This window comes from Nicotiana tomentosiformis, chromosome 5 (genome assembly GCF_000390325.3).
Source record: "Nicotiana tomentosiformis chromosome 5, ASM39032v3, whole genome shotgun sequence".
Taxonomy (NCBI): Eukaryota; Viridiplantae; Streptophyta; class Magnoliopsida; order Solanales; family Solanaceae; genus Nicotiana; species Nicotiana tomentosiformis.
Genome location: NC_090816.1, coordinates 12,601,718 through 12,625,342, shown reverse-complemented (window position 1 = coordinate 12,625,342; position 23,625 = coordinate 12,601,718). Strand labels below are relative to the sequence as shown.

Sequence of the window (23,625 nt, the reverse complement as noted above, 5' to 3'; positions counted from 1 at the left end):
ACGAGGAACAGTCAAGACACATACTGGACAAAATAACCTGAACAAGTATAAGTATAGAAACAACATAGTATGATATCTACATAAAGACTACGCGAAGTGGCAATTAATACAGTAATTAAAATAAGGAAGGAAAACAACAAATATCAGCGGAACACCATAATAATGACATAGAAGAATGAACAGAAACACAGCCTAAGTCCAATAATCATAGATAAAGAAAAGGAAAAGTAACAAGTCAACTATACGATATCTTTCACACCATGTTTTACTCAATAAACTCCATGAGGTACTGAACCTCATACTATTCACAACTCACGGGTTCCAATACCTGAACCCTAACACTTGGCATCATGTTCCCTCATTACACTTCATAACCGCACTGACGACTCACGTGCCAAATAGAGCCATTCTCACAAAGAAGGAAAGTGAACATGGGTGTTCATTTATACTCAACAATATCAAGAAAACTTCTTAACCGATAAGAGTGCTCAACTACGTGTATGCTTGTGCAAGTGTCCTAACATAGTTCATGCCAGCTAGTGAGCATAAGGAAAAGAACGGACAACACGTAGAATGTTTTCTCACAACTTTCACAAGATAAAGCTCACACGGGTAAGTGTACCACTACACAAATATCAACAACAAGAATGCCCCCAGGACATCACAAATCATCATAAATCAATCCCTAACATAGCCCACCTTGTCTCGCCACACGTGCAATAGTAAAGTAAATGCCCGCCTTGTCTCGCCACACGTGTATAATAATATTCCCACCTTGTCTCGCCACATGCACAACCCACATATATATATCATGCCTTGTCACGCTGCATGTGCAAATATCAATAGCAACAATAGTACGACAGAAACCTCATGCAACCCTATAAGAAAGAGATGTCAACAAAGCACACTCCCGAGATACCGTCTCGTAATCCAAAAAGTTAATGCTCAACAGGGGATCTCCCGAGGTACCGCCTCGTAGTCCCAAAATTAAATATGCAATACATGGGGGATCTCCCGAGGTACCGCCTCGTAGTCCCAAAGTAAATATGCAAGAACAACAAGTATAACAGCAACAATAACACTAATACAAGGGTACGACAAATAAATCAACTCAAAATTTCCAGAACTCAAAGAAACGGAGGAAACTAATTCACAAGGAGTAGACACAATAGAGAATGCTAGTCATAATAAGAACAGCTCAACAAGGGAGGAAATAATAAGTAACAACGGCCCGCAATGTACAGTTCAGCAATAAGGAAGCTAACACAAGTCGAATGATCCCAAATAAGGACAAGTCAACTAAGATATAGGATATCTAAACTTCTTTTAAGGTCAGGGTATTACGAAAGAGAGACAACAAAGTTAATTAACGATAAGCAGCAGAAAGATAATCATAGTCTCAATTAAGGATGAACAATTATAGAAGAGATAATTATAACTTCAAATAAAGATAAGCAATTAAGGGAAAGATAACATGACAATAGAAGAGATAACAATTTCAGTTAAAGCACAGATGAATCAAATAAACAACAAGAGTGGATCATGAAGCAATTAATTATAATAAAAGCAGGTAGAAGTGAAACTAGTAATTAAGAAACGTAATCATAACGAGAACAACTGCATATTCAGTGAATACAAGGACCTAAGAACCCTAAAAGGCCAAATTTTCCACAAATAAGTACGGGCACACACTCGTCACCTCGTGTACACGGGCGACAATTAGCATAGAGACTCAAATCCTAAGGGGTAGTTCCCCCCATACGAAGTTAGGCAAGATACTTACCTCGAACCAAGCTCAATCAATCGGTAACAATGCCTTTTCCTCGATTATCCGACTCGCGAATGGCCCAAATATAGCCAAAACTAATTACATATCATAAATACAACTATAATAGACTAATCTAATTAATGAAATCAACACTTTAACAAAAATTTCGAAATGCGTTTAAAAATATCGATCCGGGCCCACGTCTCGGAATCGGGAAAAAATCACAAAATCCGAAAGCCAATTCGCTCACGAGTCATCCGATAATTGAATTCAACCACCCACGCAAGTCAATACACATAATACAAAGTTGCTCAGGGCCTTATGCTGCCGAACGAGACTTAAATTCTCAAAACGACCGACCGGGGCGTTACAGTTATTGCGGGGACTCAGGTGAGCTGCATTCCACGTTACGAGTTCGCAGCACGCACAACGTCTCCATCCGAGTTATTTTACATCTTCCCCATCTAATATTTTATTCTAGACAGATGTCATATTTTATCATACTTCCTAGTTAATGCTCATGCACATGTGACACCGGGGTTTGGGGATGCTTTTGGGTTGTTCTGTATTAAAGTTGTAAGAATATTGTCATTTACTCTATAAATTGTATTCCTTACTAGTTAGTTGAAGAAAAATCATGATTTCAAAAATACTAGATGAGCAATGGAGTAAATCATTTAATTGTTGTCTTGCCTGACAATAGTGTTAGGCGTCATCACGACCCTTAATAGATTTTGGGTCGTGACACACCTATAATGCAAAACTGATTACAAAGATCTACAATGGTAATCCCTTCCTCCCTCAACCAATTTCAATAAGAAACTACCCGATAAAGTTTAACAACCCCACATACCACCTCCTATTGGCACATGCATGGCCTATTTCCAACCCCACAACATACTTAAACCCTTAATAAACTTGCATGGATGATGTAGGACAAAAACTTACCCGGATAGATGATGGAATAGTGACTGGCTTCCATGATTTGGCACTGTCTCGGAGAGAGCCTCAGTGAAATAGACATGTCTGTGAAGATGCAAACTACCTGCACCTGGACAGAAAGACTTTGCACCTGAAATGGGACTAATGCAGATCCAGAAGAATGGTCTGGTCTTTAGAAAAGATGAAGATGCAAGGGGTAAAGAGGCATCCCGGATGGTGGAAGAGCCAGGGGAGGCCGGGTCATTTGGCGGAAATGGAAGGCTTTTCTCTATTAGAGAAGGCCCTATGGAGTAAAGGGAAGTGAATGAATTCTTAGTTGAAGATTGGGGCAAGAATGGATGATTAGAATGCTAGACCTTCTCCTTCTCTCTCTAAGATACTCTCACTTCTCTCTAAAACATTGGATATATGCTCCAAAATGAGTCCCAAAGGTTATTAATCAAAATGGAGTCGGGTAAGAAAATTTTCAAAAATGACCACCCTCAAAGTCAATTATGTGGTGCAATTCTGTAGTAGCAGAATAGATATGTAGCCAGCGGAATAGATATGTGGCCAGCAGAATGGTTATGCGGCCACCAGAATGACCGCAAAATAATTTTCAAATTCTAGGTTGGGTCTAGTCCATTCCATGATGCAATTTTGCAGTAGCATAATCATTATGCGGCCAATAGAATAAATATGTGGCCAACAAAAATAGTTTTCAAAATTTGCCCCTTTTTTGTTCCACTCCGCGTCGGATCTGCGGTCCGCGGCAATAATTTTTCTCCAACTCCCCAATGAATTGTACAACCCAAAAAAGTCTGTACAGCGGCTCGTTTTCAACAATATTCAAACACATTAGCCTACCTCGATACCACGAAACCTTAAATTCCTTGGCGAAATTTTATTGGGCCTTACACTCATTTGTTTTGATATTTTTTTGTTGCTATAGTAAAGTGCTGTTAAAAGAAATATATATTATAACATAACTTGAAAAATTGATTCCAAAGAAATTTAGTCATTATAATGAAATGTTACTATAAAGGATCACTACAAAAAATCACGTATTACATGGGAATTTTCCTGGGGATTATATAGAAAAATTCGCAGGAAATTAAGTTTCATGAGGATTTTCCTTCCGAAAAAAATCCGATGAAAAAACCTTCGTGGATAACTATTACCTGCGAATTTTATAAATCCCCAGGTAACGTAACTGGGGATTATTTATTCGTGTGTAAATTACCTAGGATTTTAAATCTGCATGTAAATTACTTGTACATTTTTTCGTAAGAAATTCTAATAAATCACATAAAATATTTGGTAAATATTTATGAAACTGATGTCCAAATACATTTTCATCTTCAAACCAAACTTCACCCAAATCAGATTATTCAAAATAAAATTGGGAATCTATGGCCAAACGCTAGCTTAGTTTCAATACGGGTATTTACAAACTAATATCATTATATAAATACTATAATTAAATTTTATCATTTTAAATACACATGAAAAATTGACATACATACATAAAAAGTTAATAAAAGTTAGTTACTTTTTATTAAATGTAACATATTTGTTTATGCTTAGAAATTAAACTTAAATTATGTACTTATGCACAATTTAGTATACAAAATTAATAAAAGTTACATAAATTTTTATAAATGTAACATAAATTTTTATGCATAGAAATTAAACTTAAATTGTGCATTTATGCACAATTCAGTATACTTTATGATGATATTAGCTGAAAATGCTAGATGTAGTCGTATCTTTAGTTTTTTTATATCTTTTCATATCAACCATATTAAATTTTTAATTCCTAAATAACTAAATTTATGATAATTATTTTGGTATTGAATTTGTTCAAAAAATTAATGACCGACTATGTCACGACCCATATTTCACCTATAGGTCGTGATGGCACCCAACACTACAGCAACATATATCGATAAAATTTAAATCCAAAAAAAATAATAAGACACCAAATTCTACCAATGTGTGTGCCAAGACCGGTGTCACAAGTGTATGAGCATCTAGTAGATTATACAAAACTCCAAATACTGTCTGAAATGAAAATACACGGAATTAAAAATACAAGAAGAAGCACCAGTAGCTGCAGGACGGCTCAGAAAGGCAGCTCACCACTACGCTCCTGGATAACGAGGATGTGCAATGATAGGTCCTCCACTAGTATCTGTCTCAGATCCTACACAAAAAGTGCAGCAAGTATAGCATGAGTACGTAAACAACGTGTACCCAGTAAGTATCAAGCCTAATCTCGAAGTGGTAGAGACGAGATGGCCGACTTTGACACTCACTAAGGGTCAACAATAATAAATGGAATAAATTATAACTATTCAAATAAGCATGATTCACAGAGTTAACACTAATGATATTCAATTAGCATAAATAATTATATAAAAAAATCCTTCAAATGCAACAATTTCCAATCTATTAATTAAATCCTTCAATTCCAATAAAATTTTCAATTTATCAAATAGCTTTACAAGCTGCAATTCAATTTCAATAAATTTCCAATTTATCAAATAGCTTTACAAGCTCCAATAAACTGTCCAAGTATCATGTGATTATTATTATTATTAAGCACGATTTATGACGAGGTTGTACGGCCCGATCCAGAGTGTCGCGTACACTACCGAGGGATTTGCGTCACGATCCATAGATGCATCTATCCTGCCGAGGCGTTCGGCCCACTCCACACGAAAGAAGGACATTTTTCTTATGTACGTCCGGAAGGAGAGTATATTTATTATAAGATAAATTTGGGAGGAAGAATAATTTCTCTTAACAATTAATAAATTTAAACAGAAAAGCAAGCATATGAGATTTCCATCCTTTAATATTTTTATCTAACAATTCACAATATATATATATATATATATATATATATATATATATATATATATATATATGTAATTCATGCTTTGAGTCCTAAACTACCCGGACTTTAGCATTAATAGTAGCTACGTACGGACTCTCATCACGTTTGTATGTACGTAGCCCCCATAATTAGCAACAATTATTATCTTAATTACCTATGGAGTAATTTCCCCCTCACATGATTAGACAAGAGACTTACCTCGTCTTGTTCCAATTTAATCCACTAGCAGGCCTTTTCCTCGATTATTCAACTTCGATTGGCTCGAATCTAACCAAAAATAATTCGATACAATTACTAAAAGTTATAGGAATCAATTCTATAAGCAAATACATTTTCAATAAAATCCCGAAATTAATTAAAAATTCGTCCGTGGGGACCACATCTCGAAATCCGTAAAAAGTTACGAGATCCGATAACCCATTTAATTACGAGTCCAACCATACCAGTTTCACTGAAATCCGACTCTGAATCGATACCGAAATCTCAAAAATTCTTTTCTATGAGATTTCTAAAGAATTTCCAAATTTCAATCTCAAAACACTACTTAATGGTGAAAATAATGATATACTTGTATATGTAGACCAAATCCGGGTTAGAATCACTTAACCCAATATTTTTCCCTTGAAAATCTGTCAACAGTCGCCTCTGCTCAAGCTCAAGTTCGTCAAAAATGGCAAATGGGACGAATGCCCTCTTTTATAAATCTGCCCAGGCAGCCTTTGGAATTAGGCCTCGATCGTGGCTTCGATCGTGTCCCTCGAGCCTGGGATTCGGTCATGGCCTCGATCGTGTCCCTCGAGCCTGGGATTCGGTCATGGCCTCGAGCCTAGGACTCCGGTCATGGCCTCGATCATGGCCTCAAGGATGTGCCTTCGATCGTGACCCTCAATCTTGGGTCTCGATCCTGGCCCTCGAGCCTTGCCTTCGTTCATGGCCCTCGAGCCTTGCCTTCGATCATGGCCCTCGAGCTGGACCTTCGATCGTGGATTCGATACTTAGCTTCGTCCCTGGCTTTGACTCAGGTAGTCGACCCTGGGCTCGATATCTGGGCTTGATCACAGCCCAGAATATCCAGCAGAGGGAAAAATTGCAGCAGCTTTTTAAGTCCAACTTTTGATCCGTTAATCATCTGAAACTCACCCAATGCCCTGGGGACCTCAACCAAATATATCAACAAGTCCTAAAATATCATACGAACTTATTTGAAACCTCAAATCACCTAAAACGACACTACAACCACGAATTATGCTCCAATTCAAGCTTAATGAAACTTAAAATTTCCAACTTCTATATTCGATGTCGAAACCTATCAAATCAACTCTGATTGACCTCAAATTTTGCACACAAGTCATAAATGATATAACGGAGCTATGAAAAATTTTGGAACTGGATTCCAACCCCGATATCAAAAAGTCAACTCCCTGGTCAAACTTCCATACTTAAATTCATATTTTAGCCATTTCAAGCATAATTTAACTACGGACTTCCAAATAAAATTTTGAAGAAGCTCCTAAGTCCAAAATCACCATATGGAGCTGTTGGAATCGTCAAAATTCTATTCCGGAGTCATTTTCTCCAAATGTTAACCGAAGTCAAACTTGGCCTTTTAAAGCCAACTTAAGGAACCAAATATTCCAATTTCAACCCAAACACTTCCAAATCCCGAACCAACCATCCCCGCAAGTCATAAATCATTAAAAGCACATACGGGAAGTTTTATTTTAGGGAACGGGGTTCTAAAAGTCAAAATGACCGGTTGGGTCATTACATTCTCCACCTCTTAAACAAACGTTCATCCTTGAATGGGTTTAGAATTATACCTGAAGTACTGAATACGTGTGGATATCTGCTCCGCATGTTTGCCTCACCCTCCCAAGTCGCTTCCTCGACTGGTTGACCCCTCCACTGGACTTTTACTATAGAAATCCTCTTAGACTTCAACTAGCAAACTTGTTTATCAACAATGGCAATTGGCTCCTCTTCATTACCTAAGCTATTATCTAGCTAAACTGTACTGAAGTCTAACACATGTGATAGGTCGGCATGATACATACGGAGCATAGATACATGGAAAACTGGATGAACTCCCGATAGACTGGGTGGCAATGCAAGCTCATAAGCAACCTCCCCAACTCGTCTCAACACCTCAAATGGGCCTATAAAATTTGGGCTCAATTTCCCCTTTTTCCCAAATCTCATGATTCCCTTCATCGGCGAAACTCTCAAGAGAACTTTTTCACCTGCCATAAATGATAAATCAAGTGCTTTCTGATCCGCGTAACTCTTCTGTCTGGAATGTGCTGTACGAAGTCGCTCCAGAATCAACTTTACCTTTTCCAAGGCATCCTTCACCAAATCAGTACCATATAACTTAGCCTCACCGTGCTCAAACCACCCGATGGGTGAACGACATTGCCGACCATATAAAGCCTCAAATGGAGCCATCTCGGTGCTGGATTGTTAACTGTTATTATAAGCAAACTCGGCCAAAGGCAAGAAATGATCCCACTGACCTCCAAAGTCAATCACACATGCCCTAATCATATCCTCCAAAATGTGAATTGTCCGCTCAGACTGCCCGTCGGTCTACAGATGAAAAGTTATGATGATCTCTACACGAGTCAACAATTCACTCTGTACTGCTCTCCAGAAATGTGAAGTAAACTGAGGGCCTCTATCTGATATGATAGAAATTGGCACACCGTGCAATCGAACTATATCCTGGATATATATTTGGGCTAACCTCTCTGAAGTATACATAGTCACAATAGGAATAAAGTGTGCCGACTTGGTCAATCTGTCGACAATGACCCAAACTGCATCAAACTTCCGCAAGGTCCGCGGCAACCCAACTACAAAGTCCATAGTGATACGTTCCCATTTCCACTCTAGTACAGTCATCTACTGAAGTAGGCCACCTGGCCTCTAGTGCTCATAATTAACTTGTTGGCAATTTAGACACCTAGCTACATACCCAACAATGTCCTTTTTTATTTGTCGCCACCAATAACGCTGCCTCAGGTCACGATACATCTTCGTAGCACCTGGATGAATAGAATACCGAGAACTGTGTGCTTCCTCTAGGATCTTTTTCCTCAGTCCATCCACATGAGGAACACATAGACGATCCTAGAGTCTCAGAACACCATCCGCTCCAATAGTAATTTCCTTGGCACAAACCCGTAGTATCATTTCTCGAAGAACCATTAAGTGTGGATCATCATACTAGCGAGCCTTGATCTGTTCAAATAGTGAAGACTGGGCTACAGCACATGCAAGAACTCGGCTGGGCTCTGAAATGTCCAATCTCACAAGTCCGTTAACGAAGGATTGAATATCCAAAGCTAATGGTCTCTCCTCTGTTGTAATGAAAGCCAAACTACCCATACTCTCTGCCTTTCTACTCAAGGCGTCTGCAACCACATTTGCTTTACCCAGATGATATAGGATAGTAATATCATAATCTTTCAGTAATTCCTACCATCTGCGCTGCCTCAAATTTAGGTCTCTCTACTTGAACAAATGCTGCAAACTGCGATGATCAATGTAAACTTCACAAAACACCCTATAAAGATAATGCCTCCAAATCTTAAGAGCGTGAACAATCGCAGCTAACTCCAGATCATGTACTGGATAATTCTTCTCGTGAGGCTTCAGCTGACGTGAAGCATATGCAATAACTCGCCCTTCCTACATTAATACACAATGAAAGCCAATGCGTGAAGCGTCACAATATATTGTATATGTCCCTGAACCAGAAGGCAACAGTAACACTAGTGTTGTAGTCAATGTTGTCTTGAGCTTCTGAAAGCTCACCTCACAATCATCGGACCATCGGAACGGAGCACCCTTCTATATTAATTTGGTCAAAGGTGCTGCAATAGACGAAAAACCTTCCACGAATCGACGATAATAACCTGATAAACCAAAAAACTCCTAATCTCAGTCGCCGAAGTGGGACGATGCCAATTTTGAACTGCCTCAATCTTTTTGGGATCAACCTTAATACCATCACCCGATACAATATGCCCCAAAACTGCTACAGACTCTAGCCAAAACTCACATTTAGAGAACTTAACATATAGCTTTTGTTCCCGCGACGTCTGAAGCACCACTCTCATATGCTGCTCGTGCTCCTCCTTACTGCGCGAGTAGATCAAGATGTCATCAATGAAAACAATGACAAATGAATCAATATATGGCCTGAATACCATGTTCATAAAATCCATAAACGTTGTCGGGGCGTTATTTAAACCGAAGGACATCACCAGAAACTCATAATGACCATATCTAGTCCAAAAAGTAGTCTTTGGAAACATCTGAAACTTAAATCTTCAACTGATGGTACCCCGACCTCAAGTCGATCTTAGAGAACACCCTAGTACCCTGCAACTAGTCAAATAGATCATCAATACGCGGAAACGGGTACTTGTTCTTAATAGTGACTTTGTTCAATTGGCGATAATCAATACACATCCGCATTGTTCCATCCTTCTTTTTCACAAATAATTCCGGTGCACCCCCAGGCGATACACTTGGTCTGACGAACCCTTTGGCTAGTAACTCTCCAAGTTGTTCTTTCAATTCTTTCGAAGCCATGTGATACAGTGGGATAGATATAGGCTGGGTATCTAGAGCCAAGTCGATACAGAAATCAATACCACGATCAAGTGGCATACCTGGAAGATCTGAAGGAAATTCATCGGAGAACTCCCGAACTACAGGCACTGAATCAATAGCCGGAGTCTCTGCAGTAGTATCCCGAACATAGGCTAGATAAGCCAAACAACCCTTCTCAACCATGTGTTGAGCCTTTATGAAAGAAATAACTCGATTAAATGAACTAACAGATGAACCCTTCCACTCCAGCTTAGGAAAGGCTGGAATAGCCAAGGTAACAATCTTGGCATGACAATCTAGAATAGCATGATATGGAGATAACCAGTCCATGCCCAGAATAATTTCGAAATCGGTCATCTCAAGCAATAAGAGATCTGCTCTAGTTTCATAACCACAGAATATAATAATACAGGATCGATAAATCTGGTTCACAATAATAGAATCATCCACATGAGTGGACACATAAACAAGAGTACTCAAGGACTCACGAGAAACACCCAGGAATGGAGCAAATATAGATGACACATATGAATACGTAGATCCCCAATCAAATAATACTGAGGCATCTTTGCCTCAAATAGAAATAATACCTGTAATCACAGCATCTGAGGCCTCTGCATCTGGTCTGGCCGAAAAAGTGTTGAACCGAGCTGGAGCGCCAACTGGCTGACCTCCACATATAGGACGGCCCCTACCCACCTGTCCTCCACCTATTGGTGGTCGGACTACTGGTGGAGCAACTGGTCCGGTAAGCATAGGTTATTGACCCTGCTGCACTGGTCGACCCCGCAACCAGGGGCCGAATCTCAGCATGTGACTGGGGTCCCCGCACTCGTAACAACTCTTCGGTGCGATGGGTTGCTGACTAAGAGTCTGGCCCTGGGGAACTGAATACCTACTGGGAGTACCCTGAATAGCTGGTGGGAGATAAGAACTCTCTGGTATAGCACTGAGATAAGGTCGCACTGGAGCACCTCGAGGAGGTGGTGGTGTTGGATATGGGGGCCTGCTGGACTTCCCTCTCACGAACTGACATCTGCCCCCAGACGGAGCACCTCTGAACTCTCCATAATACCTGAACCCCTTATCTCTCATAACCTGCACTCAGCTCCGCTGACGTACACCCTTAATCCTGCGGGCTATCTCCACGACTAGCTCATAAGAAGTACCCATCTTAACCTCTCTAGCCGTAGTGGCCTGAATGCCAGTATGTAAACCCGCAACAAACCTCTGCACTCTCTCCGCCTCAGTAGGGAGTATCATAAATGCATGGGGAGATAACTCAGAAAACCTCGCCTCATAATCGGTCACTGACATCTGACCCTGCTGGAGTTGCTCAAACTGAAACCTCAACTCTTCCCTCTGGGAGGTTGGAATATACTTGTCCAGGAATATACAGGTGAACATGTCCCAAGTCATGGAAGGAGAATCTGCTGGTCTGCCAAGAACATAAGACTGCCACTATCTACGGCCTCTGTCCTCTAGCTGAAAAGTAGCAAAGTCTAGCCCATGAGACTTAAATATCCTCATATTGTACAGTCTATTCTTGCACAGATCAATGAAATCCTGGGGATCCTCATGTCGCTCACCCCCAAAGACAGGAGGATGTAGTCTAGTCCATCTGTCCTTCTGAGTATCAGCGGCTGCAGCTGGCCTGGGCACAGGTGTAGCTGCTGCCACTGACTGGGCTCCACCCATGGGTAGTGCACCCTGGGTCTGATATACAGCAGCTGCCTGTCCATGAGCATGCACGGTCGAAGTTTGTGCTCCCCTGCCCGCTTGAGATGTGGCTGGGTATGCCAGAAATAAACCGTCTCGAGTGATATTGTCCATGAACCGCAGCATACGACCCATAACATCCTAGAATCCCGGAGCAGATGTGAAATCCACCGGAGCTGGCTCTTCCACACGCACTTCACCCTGCTCCTCAATAATGGGATCCTCTGTTAGACCCACTGGTGGCATAACTGGAACAGTCCTGGGACGTCCTCGCCCTCACCATGGGCTGGAGCCCTCCTCGGCCTCTGCCTCGGCCTCGGCCTCTGCCTCTAGCAACTGGGGGAGTAGCTCTTCCCTGATCTGGAAACTCATTAGAGAGCGTTCTCACCATCTGTGAGAGAATAAGAGAAGGATATTTAGTACTACATTAATTGCACGATGGAATATGAAGAAAGGTAGTTTTCTAACACCCTATGGCCTCTCGAAGATAAGCACAGACGTCTCCGTACCGATCCGCAAGACTCTATTAGGTCTGCTCATAACTTGTGAGACCTACGTGAACCTAGTGCTCTGATACCATATTGTCACGACCCATATTTCACCTACAGGTCATGATGATGCCCAACCCTACAACTAGGCAAGCCAACTAATAAATTAAACATATATCGATAAAATTTAAATGCAAGAAAAATAATAAGACACCAAATTCTACCAATGTGTGTGCTAAGACCTGGTGTCACAAGTGTATGAGCATCTAGTAGATTATACAAAATTCCAAATACTGTCTGAAATGAAAATAAACAGAATTAAAAATACAAGAAGAGGCAGTGAAAGCTGCAGGACGGCTCAGAAAGGCAGCTCACAACTACGCTCCTGGATAACGAGGATGTGCGATGATAGGTCCTCCACTAGCATCTGTCTCAGATCCTGCACAAAAAGTGCAGCAAGTGTAGCATGAGTACGTAAACAACGTGTACTCAGTAAGTATCAAGCCTAATCTCGAAGTGATAGAGATGAGATGACCGACTTTGACACTCACTAAGGGTCAACAATAATAAATGAAATAAATTATAATTATTCAAATCAGCATGATTCACAGAGTTAACAATAATTTTATTCAATTAGCATAAATAATTAAAAAAAATCTTTCAAATGCAACAATTTTCAATCTATTAATTAAATCCTTTAATTCCAATAAAATTTCCAATTTATCAAATAGTTTTACAAGCTGCAATTCAATTTCAATAAATTTTCAATTTATAAAATAGCTTTACAAGCTGCAATAAACTGTCCAAGTATCATGTAATTATTATTATTATTATTATTAAGCACGATTTCTGCCGAGGTCGTACGACTCGATCCAGAGTGTCGTGTACACTGTCGAGGGATGTGCGTCACGATCCATAGATGCATCTATCCTGCCGAGGCGTTCGGCCCACTCCACACGAAAGGAGGACATTTTTCTTATGTACGTCCGGAAAGAGAGTATATTTATTATAAGATAAATTCGGGAGGAAGAACAATTTCTCTTAATAATTAATTAATTTAAACAGAAAATCAAGCATATGAGATTTCCATCCTTTAATTTTTTTTTATCTAACAATTCATTATATATATATCAAATAATATTGATTAAAAAAAGAATACAATTTACACAAGTAGTTCATGCTTTGAGCCCTAAGATTAGACAAGAGACTTACCTCGTCTTGTTCCAATTTAATCCACTAGCAGGCCTTTTCCTCGATTATTCAACTTTGATTGGCTCGAATCTAACCAAAAATAATTCAATACAATTACTAAAATTTATAGGAATCAATTCTATAAGAAAATACTACATTTTTAATAAAATCCCAAAATTAATTAAAAATTCATCCGTGGGGCCCACATCACAGAATCCGGTGAAAGTTATGAAATTTGACAACCCATTCAATTATGATTCCAACTATACCAGTTTCACTCAAATCCGACTCAGAATCGATACCGAAATCTCAAAAATTCGTTTCTATGAGATTTCTAAAAAGTTTCCAAATTTCAATCTCAAAACACTAATTAATGGTGAAAATAATGATATACTTGTATATGCAGACCAAATCCGAGTTAGAATCACTTACCCCAATATTTTTCCCTTAAAAGTCTGTCAACAGTCGCCTCTGCTCAAGCTCAAGTTCGTCAAAAATGGCAAATGGGACGAATGCCCTCTTTTTTAAATCTGCCCAGGCAGCCTTCGGAATTGGGCCTCTGTCGTGGCTTCGGTCGTGGCCGTCGAGCCTGGGCTTCGGTCATGGCCTCCAGCCTGGGACTCCGGTCATGGCCTCGAAGCTGTGCCTTCGATCGTGACCCTCGATCTTGGGTCTTGATCCTGGCCCTCAAGCCTTGCCTTCGATCATGGCCCTCAAGCCTTGCCTTCGATCATGGCCCTCGAGCTGGACCTTAGATCGTGGCTTCGATACTGAGCCTCATCCCTGGCTTCGACTCAGGCCGTCGACGCTGGGCTCGATATCTGGGCTCGATCTTGGGCTTGATCACAGCCAAGAATATCCAGCAGAAGGAAAAATTGCAGCAGCTTTTTAAGTCCAACTTTTGATCCGTTAACCATCCGAAACTCACCTGAGGCCCTTGGGACCTCAACCAAATATACCAACAAGTCCTAAAACATCATAAAAACTTATTTGAAACCTCAAATCACCTAAAACGACGCTAAAACCACGAATTATGCTCCAATTAAAACTTAATGAAACTTAGAATTTCCAACTTCTACATTCGATGTCGAAACCTATCAAATCAACTCCGATTGACCTCAAATTTTGCACACAAGTCATAAATAACATAACGGAGCTATGAAAAGTTTTGGAACTGGATTCCGAACCCGATATCAAAAAGTCAACTCCCCGGTCAAACTTCCAAACTTAAATTTCTATTTTAGCCATTTCTAGCCTAATTTAACTATAGACTTCCAAATAGAATTCTGAATACGTTCCTATGTCCAAAATCACCATACGGAGCTGTTGGAATCGTCAAAATTCTATTCCGGGGTCATTTTCTCAAAATATTGACCGATGTCAAACTTGGCCTTTTAAAGCCAACTTAAGGAACCAAGTGTTCCGATTTTAACCCAAACACTTTCAAATCTCGAACAAACCATCCCCGCAAGTCATAAATCATTAAAAGCACATACGGAAAGTTTTATTTTAGGGAACGGGGTTCTAATAGTCAAAATGACTGGTTGGATCATTACAGACTATATTACGCTTAATGACTTGTAATGTTCAATATGAAATATGTTCATTATTAGTATTATATAAAGCTGTCATTTTAACTATATTTAGCTACACAATCGACAAATATATAATAGATAAGATCAATACTGAAGGATGTGTTTTACATATCAAGTTTTTGTAGCTTTCGAAAAATATAATTTTAAAATTAAAAAATTATATTTTTTAAATATTTCAAATAATATTTTTTAAGTATTTAAAGAAATTCAAACTTAAATATGTATCCATAAAATCCTCAGGTAAACTCTCAAATGTTAGATATCTAATTAAATCAACAATAATAAAAAATTTATCTAAATCTCGAGAACAAAAATCCCCAATCAAAATATCAGATAAAGTTTAAGGTAAGAAAATCCCCAACTATATCACCAAGAACAAGTTTGTAGCAAAAATTACATTAATAAAATACCCATGTAATTTTTCAAATAAGAAAAACCCCCAAGAAAATCCATAAGTTAATCCCTAGAAATTTATCCCTAACTGAATCCGCATCAACAACATCTTCAGTAGTTTCCCAGCCAAGACAATCCCCGGGTAAATTCCCTAGCAAATATCTCTAGCTAAATACGCAGCAATACCATCCCTATGTAATTCCCCAAATAAACAAATCCCTAGGTAAATCTCCAAGAAACTATCCCCAAGTAAATTCGCATGTAGCTCTACTTGGGGATTTTCCTACGGATTATCATAGGAAATGTTTTTTTTTTTCTTCATTTGTTTACCTACGAATTTTCCTACGGATATGTACGTGCCGATTAATTTTCCCAGGTAATTTCAAACCATAAACAATACACTACCTCCGCCCCTGTGTATGTCAACCTATTTTGAGTCACTACTTTGAATAAATGTTGCGTTAAGCTTCTTGCATATCTTGTTTGCTGTCATATCAGCTGGATGCTAAACTGCAGTAATGAGAAATAGGTTTTCCGGTTTATAGTTAAAGTAGGTTTTGCAATACTGCAGTGGATACTTCTGTTTGATTCAAGAGTCCATTAAATTGAGAAGAGTCAATACAGTAGCTTTAGATGCCTTCATACAATTATTTTCTTGTATTACTAACTTTCCACTTACAAGAAACAAAGGTTATTCTCCAGGAGGTTATACCAAGAAAATTTATATACCTGATTATGTGGGAAACTGGACAAAGAAAACAACAAAGGTAATAAGATCAAGGAAATTTAGCAATACAGATGTTAAACCTGAAAATGCAAAGAGATACTTTTTATTTATACGCCATTCAGTATCTGTGCACCCAAACTATGTGAAAACGAGAATTAACAACAACAACATACCCGGTATAATCCCACATAGTGGGATCTAGGGAGGACAGTATATACACAGACTTTATCCCTACTTTGTGAAAATAGAGAGGTTGTTTCAATAGACACTCGGTTGAGGAATGAAAAACTAAAACCAGAGTTGCTTAAGATATTACTATAACGAAAACGGCTTGGTGTACACATCAAATGGCTCATTAGCAGTTAACTGGGGCTCCTGCAACCAAAAGGTAAAAGTATAAATTTTCTAGCAATCGATTAATTTTAATCTTCATCCTCTTTACACTTGAAAGAACAAATTCAATTTCTTTACCTGTCTTTCCCCACTGCCAAGGCTTCCTCCATTTATTAGCATTGTGAGAAGAGTTGTAACAATTTTTCCTCCTAAATCACTATCAGATCTGCGGATTGAAGTTCTCATTGCATTTAGAATACTTCCATATGTTGTTCCTTGTCCGCGTTCAATTGCTTGTATGAAAGAAAAAGTCATTGCACCAGTTGAAGTAACCTTGGACAAATTCTGTTTATCAATTATAAGTCATTTAATTAGCTTTGCTTAGGTTGATTAACTCTATTTATTTGAAAGAAAGATCAAAACATTAGATGAAAAAAAAAAAAGAAGAATTTTACTTCTGTTTCTTTAGAGTTTTGATGATCATCGCAACCACTGAAGGATATAACCTCTCCTCCATTTGTTCCTTTCCATGCTCCTGATAGAGGACGATGATCTTCCCATACATATCGTCCAGTTCTGCATCCATAAAATTCTCTTATATCAACTAACCGAAGGTAGAGTTAAATATGTTAGGATCGAAATAATCATGTGTCACGTGGAAGGTAGCAAATCATACCTTGAACGACGTTAAATCAGACAACAAAAGAGAAATATACCAAAAGAGATAAATATTTAATGTGGTTCGGTCAATTGACCTACGTCCACAGGCGGACATGAACAATCCATATAAAAGAGAGTACAAAATATCGAGAGAATAGCCTCACAAAGATGCAAACACAAGTGACAGTATAACACTTGTCTCACAAATTCTCTCCCTAAACAAGAGTCTCAAAACCCTTTGGGACTACATTATGGATGCTACTGAATGAAAATGAAAGATCCTCAATTTATAAAAGTTCAGACATTTTCCTCCAAGAAAATAGACTAGCCAAATTTGAGAGATTTATAATTTTCTTTTAGGAAAAGAAAAATCATATTATAGTAAACATGTTGCCTTTTTCTTAGTGAGATATGAAAATCATATATTATAAGAAAATTAAGACAAATAACTAATAAAATACTACTAGACATTTGAGCATTAAGTTTCGTAGTTTTACAAACCTGCCCGTCCTACAAAGGAACGGCAAATCAAGCATAGTGCCACTGTGACAAGCATCTATTATGGCATGAAGCTTCGCAGCAGGAGGAAGAGGTTTGACGAGTATTGCATTTAGTTCATCATCAACAATCTCTCCTTGTTTTTCATAATCCAATGGGCAAAGTGTTTCGTTGTAACCATCAATTTCATCTCCAGTGTCATTCTCTTGCTGTGAACCATGACCAGAAAAATGAAATACCAGAGAATCCCCTGCTTTAACTCCTTGCATAAGCCAGGACATTGCCTTTATTATATTATGTTTAGTTGGCATCCTCTTTTTATCTCTTTCTTCTTCTGTAAATATACTTCCAAGAAATGGAGATTTGAAGTTAGGACTGGTCATTTAGATACCAAAAATAACAAAGCTTAGAGAATAAAAACTTATATTGCAAAATATACTTTCTTATTGAAACTTAAAAGCATCTAAATTTCAATAACTTAGAAACACAACAGCGTGCCATCGCAATTAAGTGATAGAAGTTTATGTGAAAACACATATCACGCGTATAAGATTTGGCATAAATTGTTGGAAATAATCCTATATGTGGACTTAACATTAACTTTATTATTAGTTTTGTAAAACGGGCTAAACAAATATAGTTGGTGTATATGATTTAGGCCGCTTAACTAGTGAAAATAGCACGGATTACCCAGTTTTCAGACTGATAATTGAAAAATAGCCAACGTTTGCAAAATTATTGAAAAATAACCATTATTTTGCTGCAACACGGAAAGTTCCAACATAATATACTAGAGATTGGAGCATCTGTGTATAGATTTTCCTGCTGGACCAGTATATTATGCTGAAACTCTAGTATATTATGTTGGAACTCTAGTATATTATGCTAGAACTCCAGTATATTATGCTGGAAGTTCACATGTAAAAAATTCGAACTCCTGTATATTATGCTGGAATATTTTCCGGATTTTGAATAGTATTTTCGTTCAATTTATTTTCACATGAAAAGTGGCTAAATTTCGATTACTTTTAAAACTGTGGCTATTTTTCAAATACCACTTGTAAATCTGGATATTTTTGAATTTCACCCGCTTAACTATTGGATTCCTTGTTGGGCCTAAATCACTTCTTATACGTAAAAATAGCACGGGCTAGCCAGTTTTTAGACTGGTCATTCAAAAATAGCCAGCGTTTGCAAAGTCATTGAAAAATAGCCACTATTTTGGTACAACATGGAAAGTTCCAGCATAATATACTGGAGTTCGGTGCACCTGTGTATGAACTTCCAGCATATTATGCTGGAACTCCAATACGGGAAAGTTTCAGCATAATATACTGGAGGTTGGAGCATCTGTGTATGAACTTCCAGCATATTATGCTGGAACTCCAACACGGGGAAAGTTTCAGCATAATATACTGGAGGTTGGAGCACCTGTGTATGAACTTCCAGCATATTATGCTGGACCGATATATTATACTAAAATTCCAGTATATTATGTTGGAGTATTTTTCGAATTTGGAACAGTGTTTTCGTTCAGATTTATCTTTACATGAAAAATGACTAAATTTCAATTAATTTTAAAACTGTAACTATTTTTGAATGACCACTTATAAATCTGACTATTTTTTAATTTCAGCCTTCTTATACTAACGTGGGATTGACATTAGTGTATGCTTTGTTGTGGGCCCATGAGCCCATGATGGGAGGGCCCATTAAGTCAAGGTTTTAAGCCTATAAATATATGGCTAGGTCCCGAGGAAAGAGGAAGATCTAGCCTGTTCGTTCTCACAAAATTGGACCATGACAAAAACATGTACGCCTCTAAACTTCTTATTATGGTGTTTTTAGTCTATGCAATATTCTTGGAATGTTGTGAAATTCACTTACATAAACATCCGATGAAGGTACAATTTAAAATACATAAAATAGATTACATTCAAAGGAAAACTCATTTGACTTTTGAGATCTGAACTTCATCGAACAAATTGGGACGAAAGGAGTACTTAATAAGTAGAGAGAAAGAATATTTTACCAGTGAGCATGAGAATGGAGTCTTGAGGGAAATTGAATCGATTGACAAGCAAGTACTTCATACATTTGGCATCATTGATACAACCCACGAGCTCATCGTCAGTATTTTTATACGCAATACCAATAACCACAGCTCTCTTTCGGCCAAAAGGCGAAGGGAGTTGCGGATAATGGTACTTGTTGGGTAGTAGCTGTAGCCGACTGCCAATGCGACTGACTGCATGGCAGACGGCACAGCTAATGGATTGAGCACCATTTGGGATTTGTAAGGTTGTATGGCAGTTAGTACAGTCCATTTTTAACGAAAAGAAGAATGAAATTTGATAAATATAGTTTAATAATATAGTCCTATGGTTTAATTTCTTGAAGATTGTAAGGAGTAAAGTAATAAGGAGTGAGTGTTGGTAGGAAGGACTTAGGAGATGATTGACTACTCTGTTCTCTGGTTTAGCCTATTGTGGAGTAGCCTCTATTTATAGTAATTTCTAAAACAAGCACCTCAAAGACAAGTGAATACAAATTTTACATTAAGTTATTGACAACTGCATGCCCACCCAAAAGCGAAGATTCACTTGCCTCCTTTTTTTAGGGTTTGGCGGGACCTTATCAGACTATAGAATAACCTAGAAGAATATACAGAAGAGGACATAAACCTTAGTCTCGAAAATTACACGTAAAATGAATGAAACGACATGTTGATGGAAGGATAAGAAAATATAAAAAAAAATAAAAAAAATTCTGAAGATAATCTTCTATTATTATGGACCCGTTTGTCCATACAGAATTTTCCTTTTTTAGTTTTTTTATTTTTTATTTTATCAAAGCTTGTTTGGTTATATGTTAGAATGAATTTTTGATTTTTTAAAGGTGATTTCCAAGTTTGAAAAAGTGGTAAAAACCACTTTTTGATTTATTTCTCCTTACAAAATTGCATTTTTTTCCCGAGTGAAATACACGTTCAAACACAATTTCAAACGCCTACTATAAATGAAATGACCCTTCTTAGTTTTGATTCTGAACTGAACATATCCCTTTTGGTCATTTTTCAATGAAGCTTTAGCCTTCCTTGGTAAAGCTATAATTTGTGTGAAAAACCTCTCTAGTTTAGTCACAATTCCAATGTTAGCAACAGTGTCAGCAGCAAAGTTGACTTCCCACAGTTCCCTGTAACAGTTTAAAAATTAAAGACAACAAATTAAAAACAAATCAAATGGAAAAGATTCTCCACAAAGTTTTATGAGGATAAATTGATAGTAAAATATAAATCCAAGGGAAAGCTTAGTTATACAATGAGTATGAGTCATTTTCCAACGAGAATCAAGTAAAGTTGCTTGCTTTTCCCTAATAAGCACACATTAATATTTTTAAGTTACTCTTTGTAACAAAATTCTTGACTAGAAAAGAATAGAAGAAACTTGTTCTAAAGTGCGTTATTTTTCCTGAGTTTCTTTTTCATGGTGGTAATTAGTCTAGATTTTGCCATAAATTGCCCCCTAGAACCCACTATAATATATAAGCTTTTAATAACTGGCTAGAACAGGATTCCATTTTAGACACGACCACAAATATGCTCCCCCTATCTAAGGCTAATTTTATAGTAAATGATTAGAGTTGAGGCACACCGCACAAGACCTTTCTTTTAGTAAACATTTATTCGCACCAATGTAATTTTATAAATGCACCCCATCAATAGAAGCATGATATGTGCTTGCCTATAAATTTCTTTCACCAAACCATGGTTAAATGTTACATATTTTTACCTCGTTAAATTACTTAATCGTGGTAAGTTAATATGGTTTGATCTTAATGCGGATAAATTTTTACCCTTTTTTATATGAACATTGGTGGTAGATGCGTTTAAATTTCATCTATCGCCCAATATTTGTGCGAGTTAAACAGAATATGATATTTATTCTATGGCCTAAATAGCATTTGTTGAAATCTGAAAAAAAGAGACCATAGAGCACAAAGAAAATCCTCCTACAATAAAAAATAAAAAAAAAAAACCTATTATGTGACAGAATTTTTATGATAGACATGTCTGTCACAAAATTCTGATAGATTTGTGACGGTTTTATTTTTTAATCAATTTGTGACGATTTTATGATGGTGTTATTCTTCTGTCACAATTTTTTTATGACCCTCAAATTTGAGATGAAATTATAACGAAATATCCTTCATAAATATTGTCTTTAAATTTTTCTTTCTCAAATTTCAATGAATGATTTCCCTAAGCGCTTGCTTTAGAAGTACAAAGGCGTCTTTGTGATTCGGGATTCAAATTTTATGGGTTCATGTCTACTATTTATAGTAATTTTAATAAAGTTTTACATATAAATTTATACTTTGCATCAAAAGTTATAGATTTAATTGAATCTGTACTTAAAACGGTACATCCGCACTTTCATATGAACAAGAAAAATTACAAAGAAAGATAGGAAAAATAAACATGTGCATATACATACAAACATATTCGTGACAATTCCGAAAGTCTTATTGTATACGGGCAAACTCGGTGTCAGCAGACACTCCAAGTTCTCGGTGAGTCAAACGAAATAAGAAGTATGAAGGGATGATATAGAGACTGAATTTGAGAACTCTTCGAATCGAGGTTGGAATGGGGGTGCTCGCCACCGATCCTGACAAGACAACACCCCAAACCCGGAACGACCTCCAAGATAACGGAAAGCACTACAAATGGTTGCATACGACTAACGGAAGGCCGTAATATCCGCGCCCAACCGGATATCACGGCGCGGATCTCGCCCGATGTCGGTAGCGTATCAATAATTGATGTACAAGGAGGATTTTTATCTTTTTAGAATCGTACTAGGGGTAAAACTCCCCTACTATATAAATGGGAGGTTTCTTATTCAATAGGGATATTGTAACACGCATATCAAGGCTATACAAATTTATTTCTCTGCTTTTTAGTTATTGAAAGGTTCTTATTTTAATCATAAGTTCTTCATCTATATTTGGTTTTGAGTCGATGGTCCGGTCGAGAATAAAACTATTGTTAAGCTAAAATTCGAGCCCGCACTCAATGTCACAACTGGTTTGGTTATTTATTTCTTCTTTAATTCGTTTATCTAATATTTTTTATTATTTGTATCGAATCAATCCACATATCCTTAAAATCGCGTACAAATTTAATTGTTATCCGTTTCAGGAGTTAACAATTTGGCGCACACCGTGGGACTAAGGATAATAGTGGTAGTTTGATACAAATCTCCATAACAAACTCTATTTTACACTTGTTCTTTAAGGTCTCAATTTCAGGTCAGTTTAAAAATGTCAAATTCTTAGTCTGCTCACTTGAACGTTGAGGCGGAGTCTGGCCATCCTGTTGAAAACAACAATCTGGTGCCTAGCAATGAGGTGCCCCCTGGTGATCCCAACGGAGTCCCAGTCAATGCTAACTCGCAGGTAGCCATCAACGCCAACCTGCATACCGACCCCGACAACAGTGTTCGCGGAGGAGCCCGACCAACTGCTCAAGAGAGCCCAAAGGCGAAGGCGACGGGGTCAGTCTACGGTTGATCTTCGAAATGTTGCAGGCTCAACATGCGGCGATAGCGCATCTGAAAAATCAAAACCGGCCCCAGTATAGTTGAGCCCGAACCATCCCCGGAAAACACTCGAAGAAATGAGCAGATCACCGAAAGGCCAGGTGAAACTGAGTCCGGTGTCAGCCCCGAAGTAATGAAAATGCTTGAAGCAATAACGAAACGGGTGGAATCAAGTGAAAATAAAATTGAGTCAAGCGACAAAAAGGT

At 38.0% G+C, this 23,625-nt stretch overlaps 1 protein-coding gene across 1 annotated transcript; it reads right to left on the bottom strand.

The window, feature by feature from the left end:
- Nucleotides 1-16,398: 16,398 nt before the first annotated feature.
- LOC104104517 (metacaspase-1-like) lies at nt 16,399-20,281 on the bottom strand. The gene is made up of 5 exons (XM_070202001.1): nt 19,848-20,281; nt 17,819-18,149; nt 17,113-17,233; nt 16,796-17,002; nt 16,399-16,699 (listed from the first exon to the last, which is right to left on the bottom strand). Exons 1-5 carry the CDS (start codon nt 20,140-20,142, stop codon nt 16,640-16,642), a joined length of 1,014 nt encoding a protein of 337 aa, XP_070058102.1. The 5' UTR covers nt 20,143-20,281; the 3' UTR covers nt 16,399-16,639.
- Nucleotides 20,282-23,625: the final 3,344 nt, after the last annotated feature.

Coding starts and splice junctions, on each gene's coding strand:
- LOC104104517 (XM_070202001.1), bottom strand. CDS start 20,142: ATGGACTGTACTAACTGCCATACAACCTTACAAATCCCAAATGGTGCT. Junction 18,150..19,847: donor CTCCATTCTCATGCTCACTG/GTAAAATATTCT, acceptor GTATATTTACAG/AAGAAGAAAGAGATAAAAAG. Junction 17,003..17,112: donor AAAACTCTAAAGAAACAGAA/GTAAAATTCTTC, acceptor ATTGATAAACAG/AATTTGTCCAAGGTTACTTC.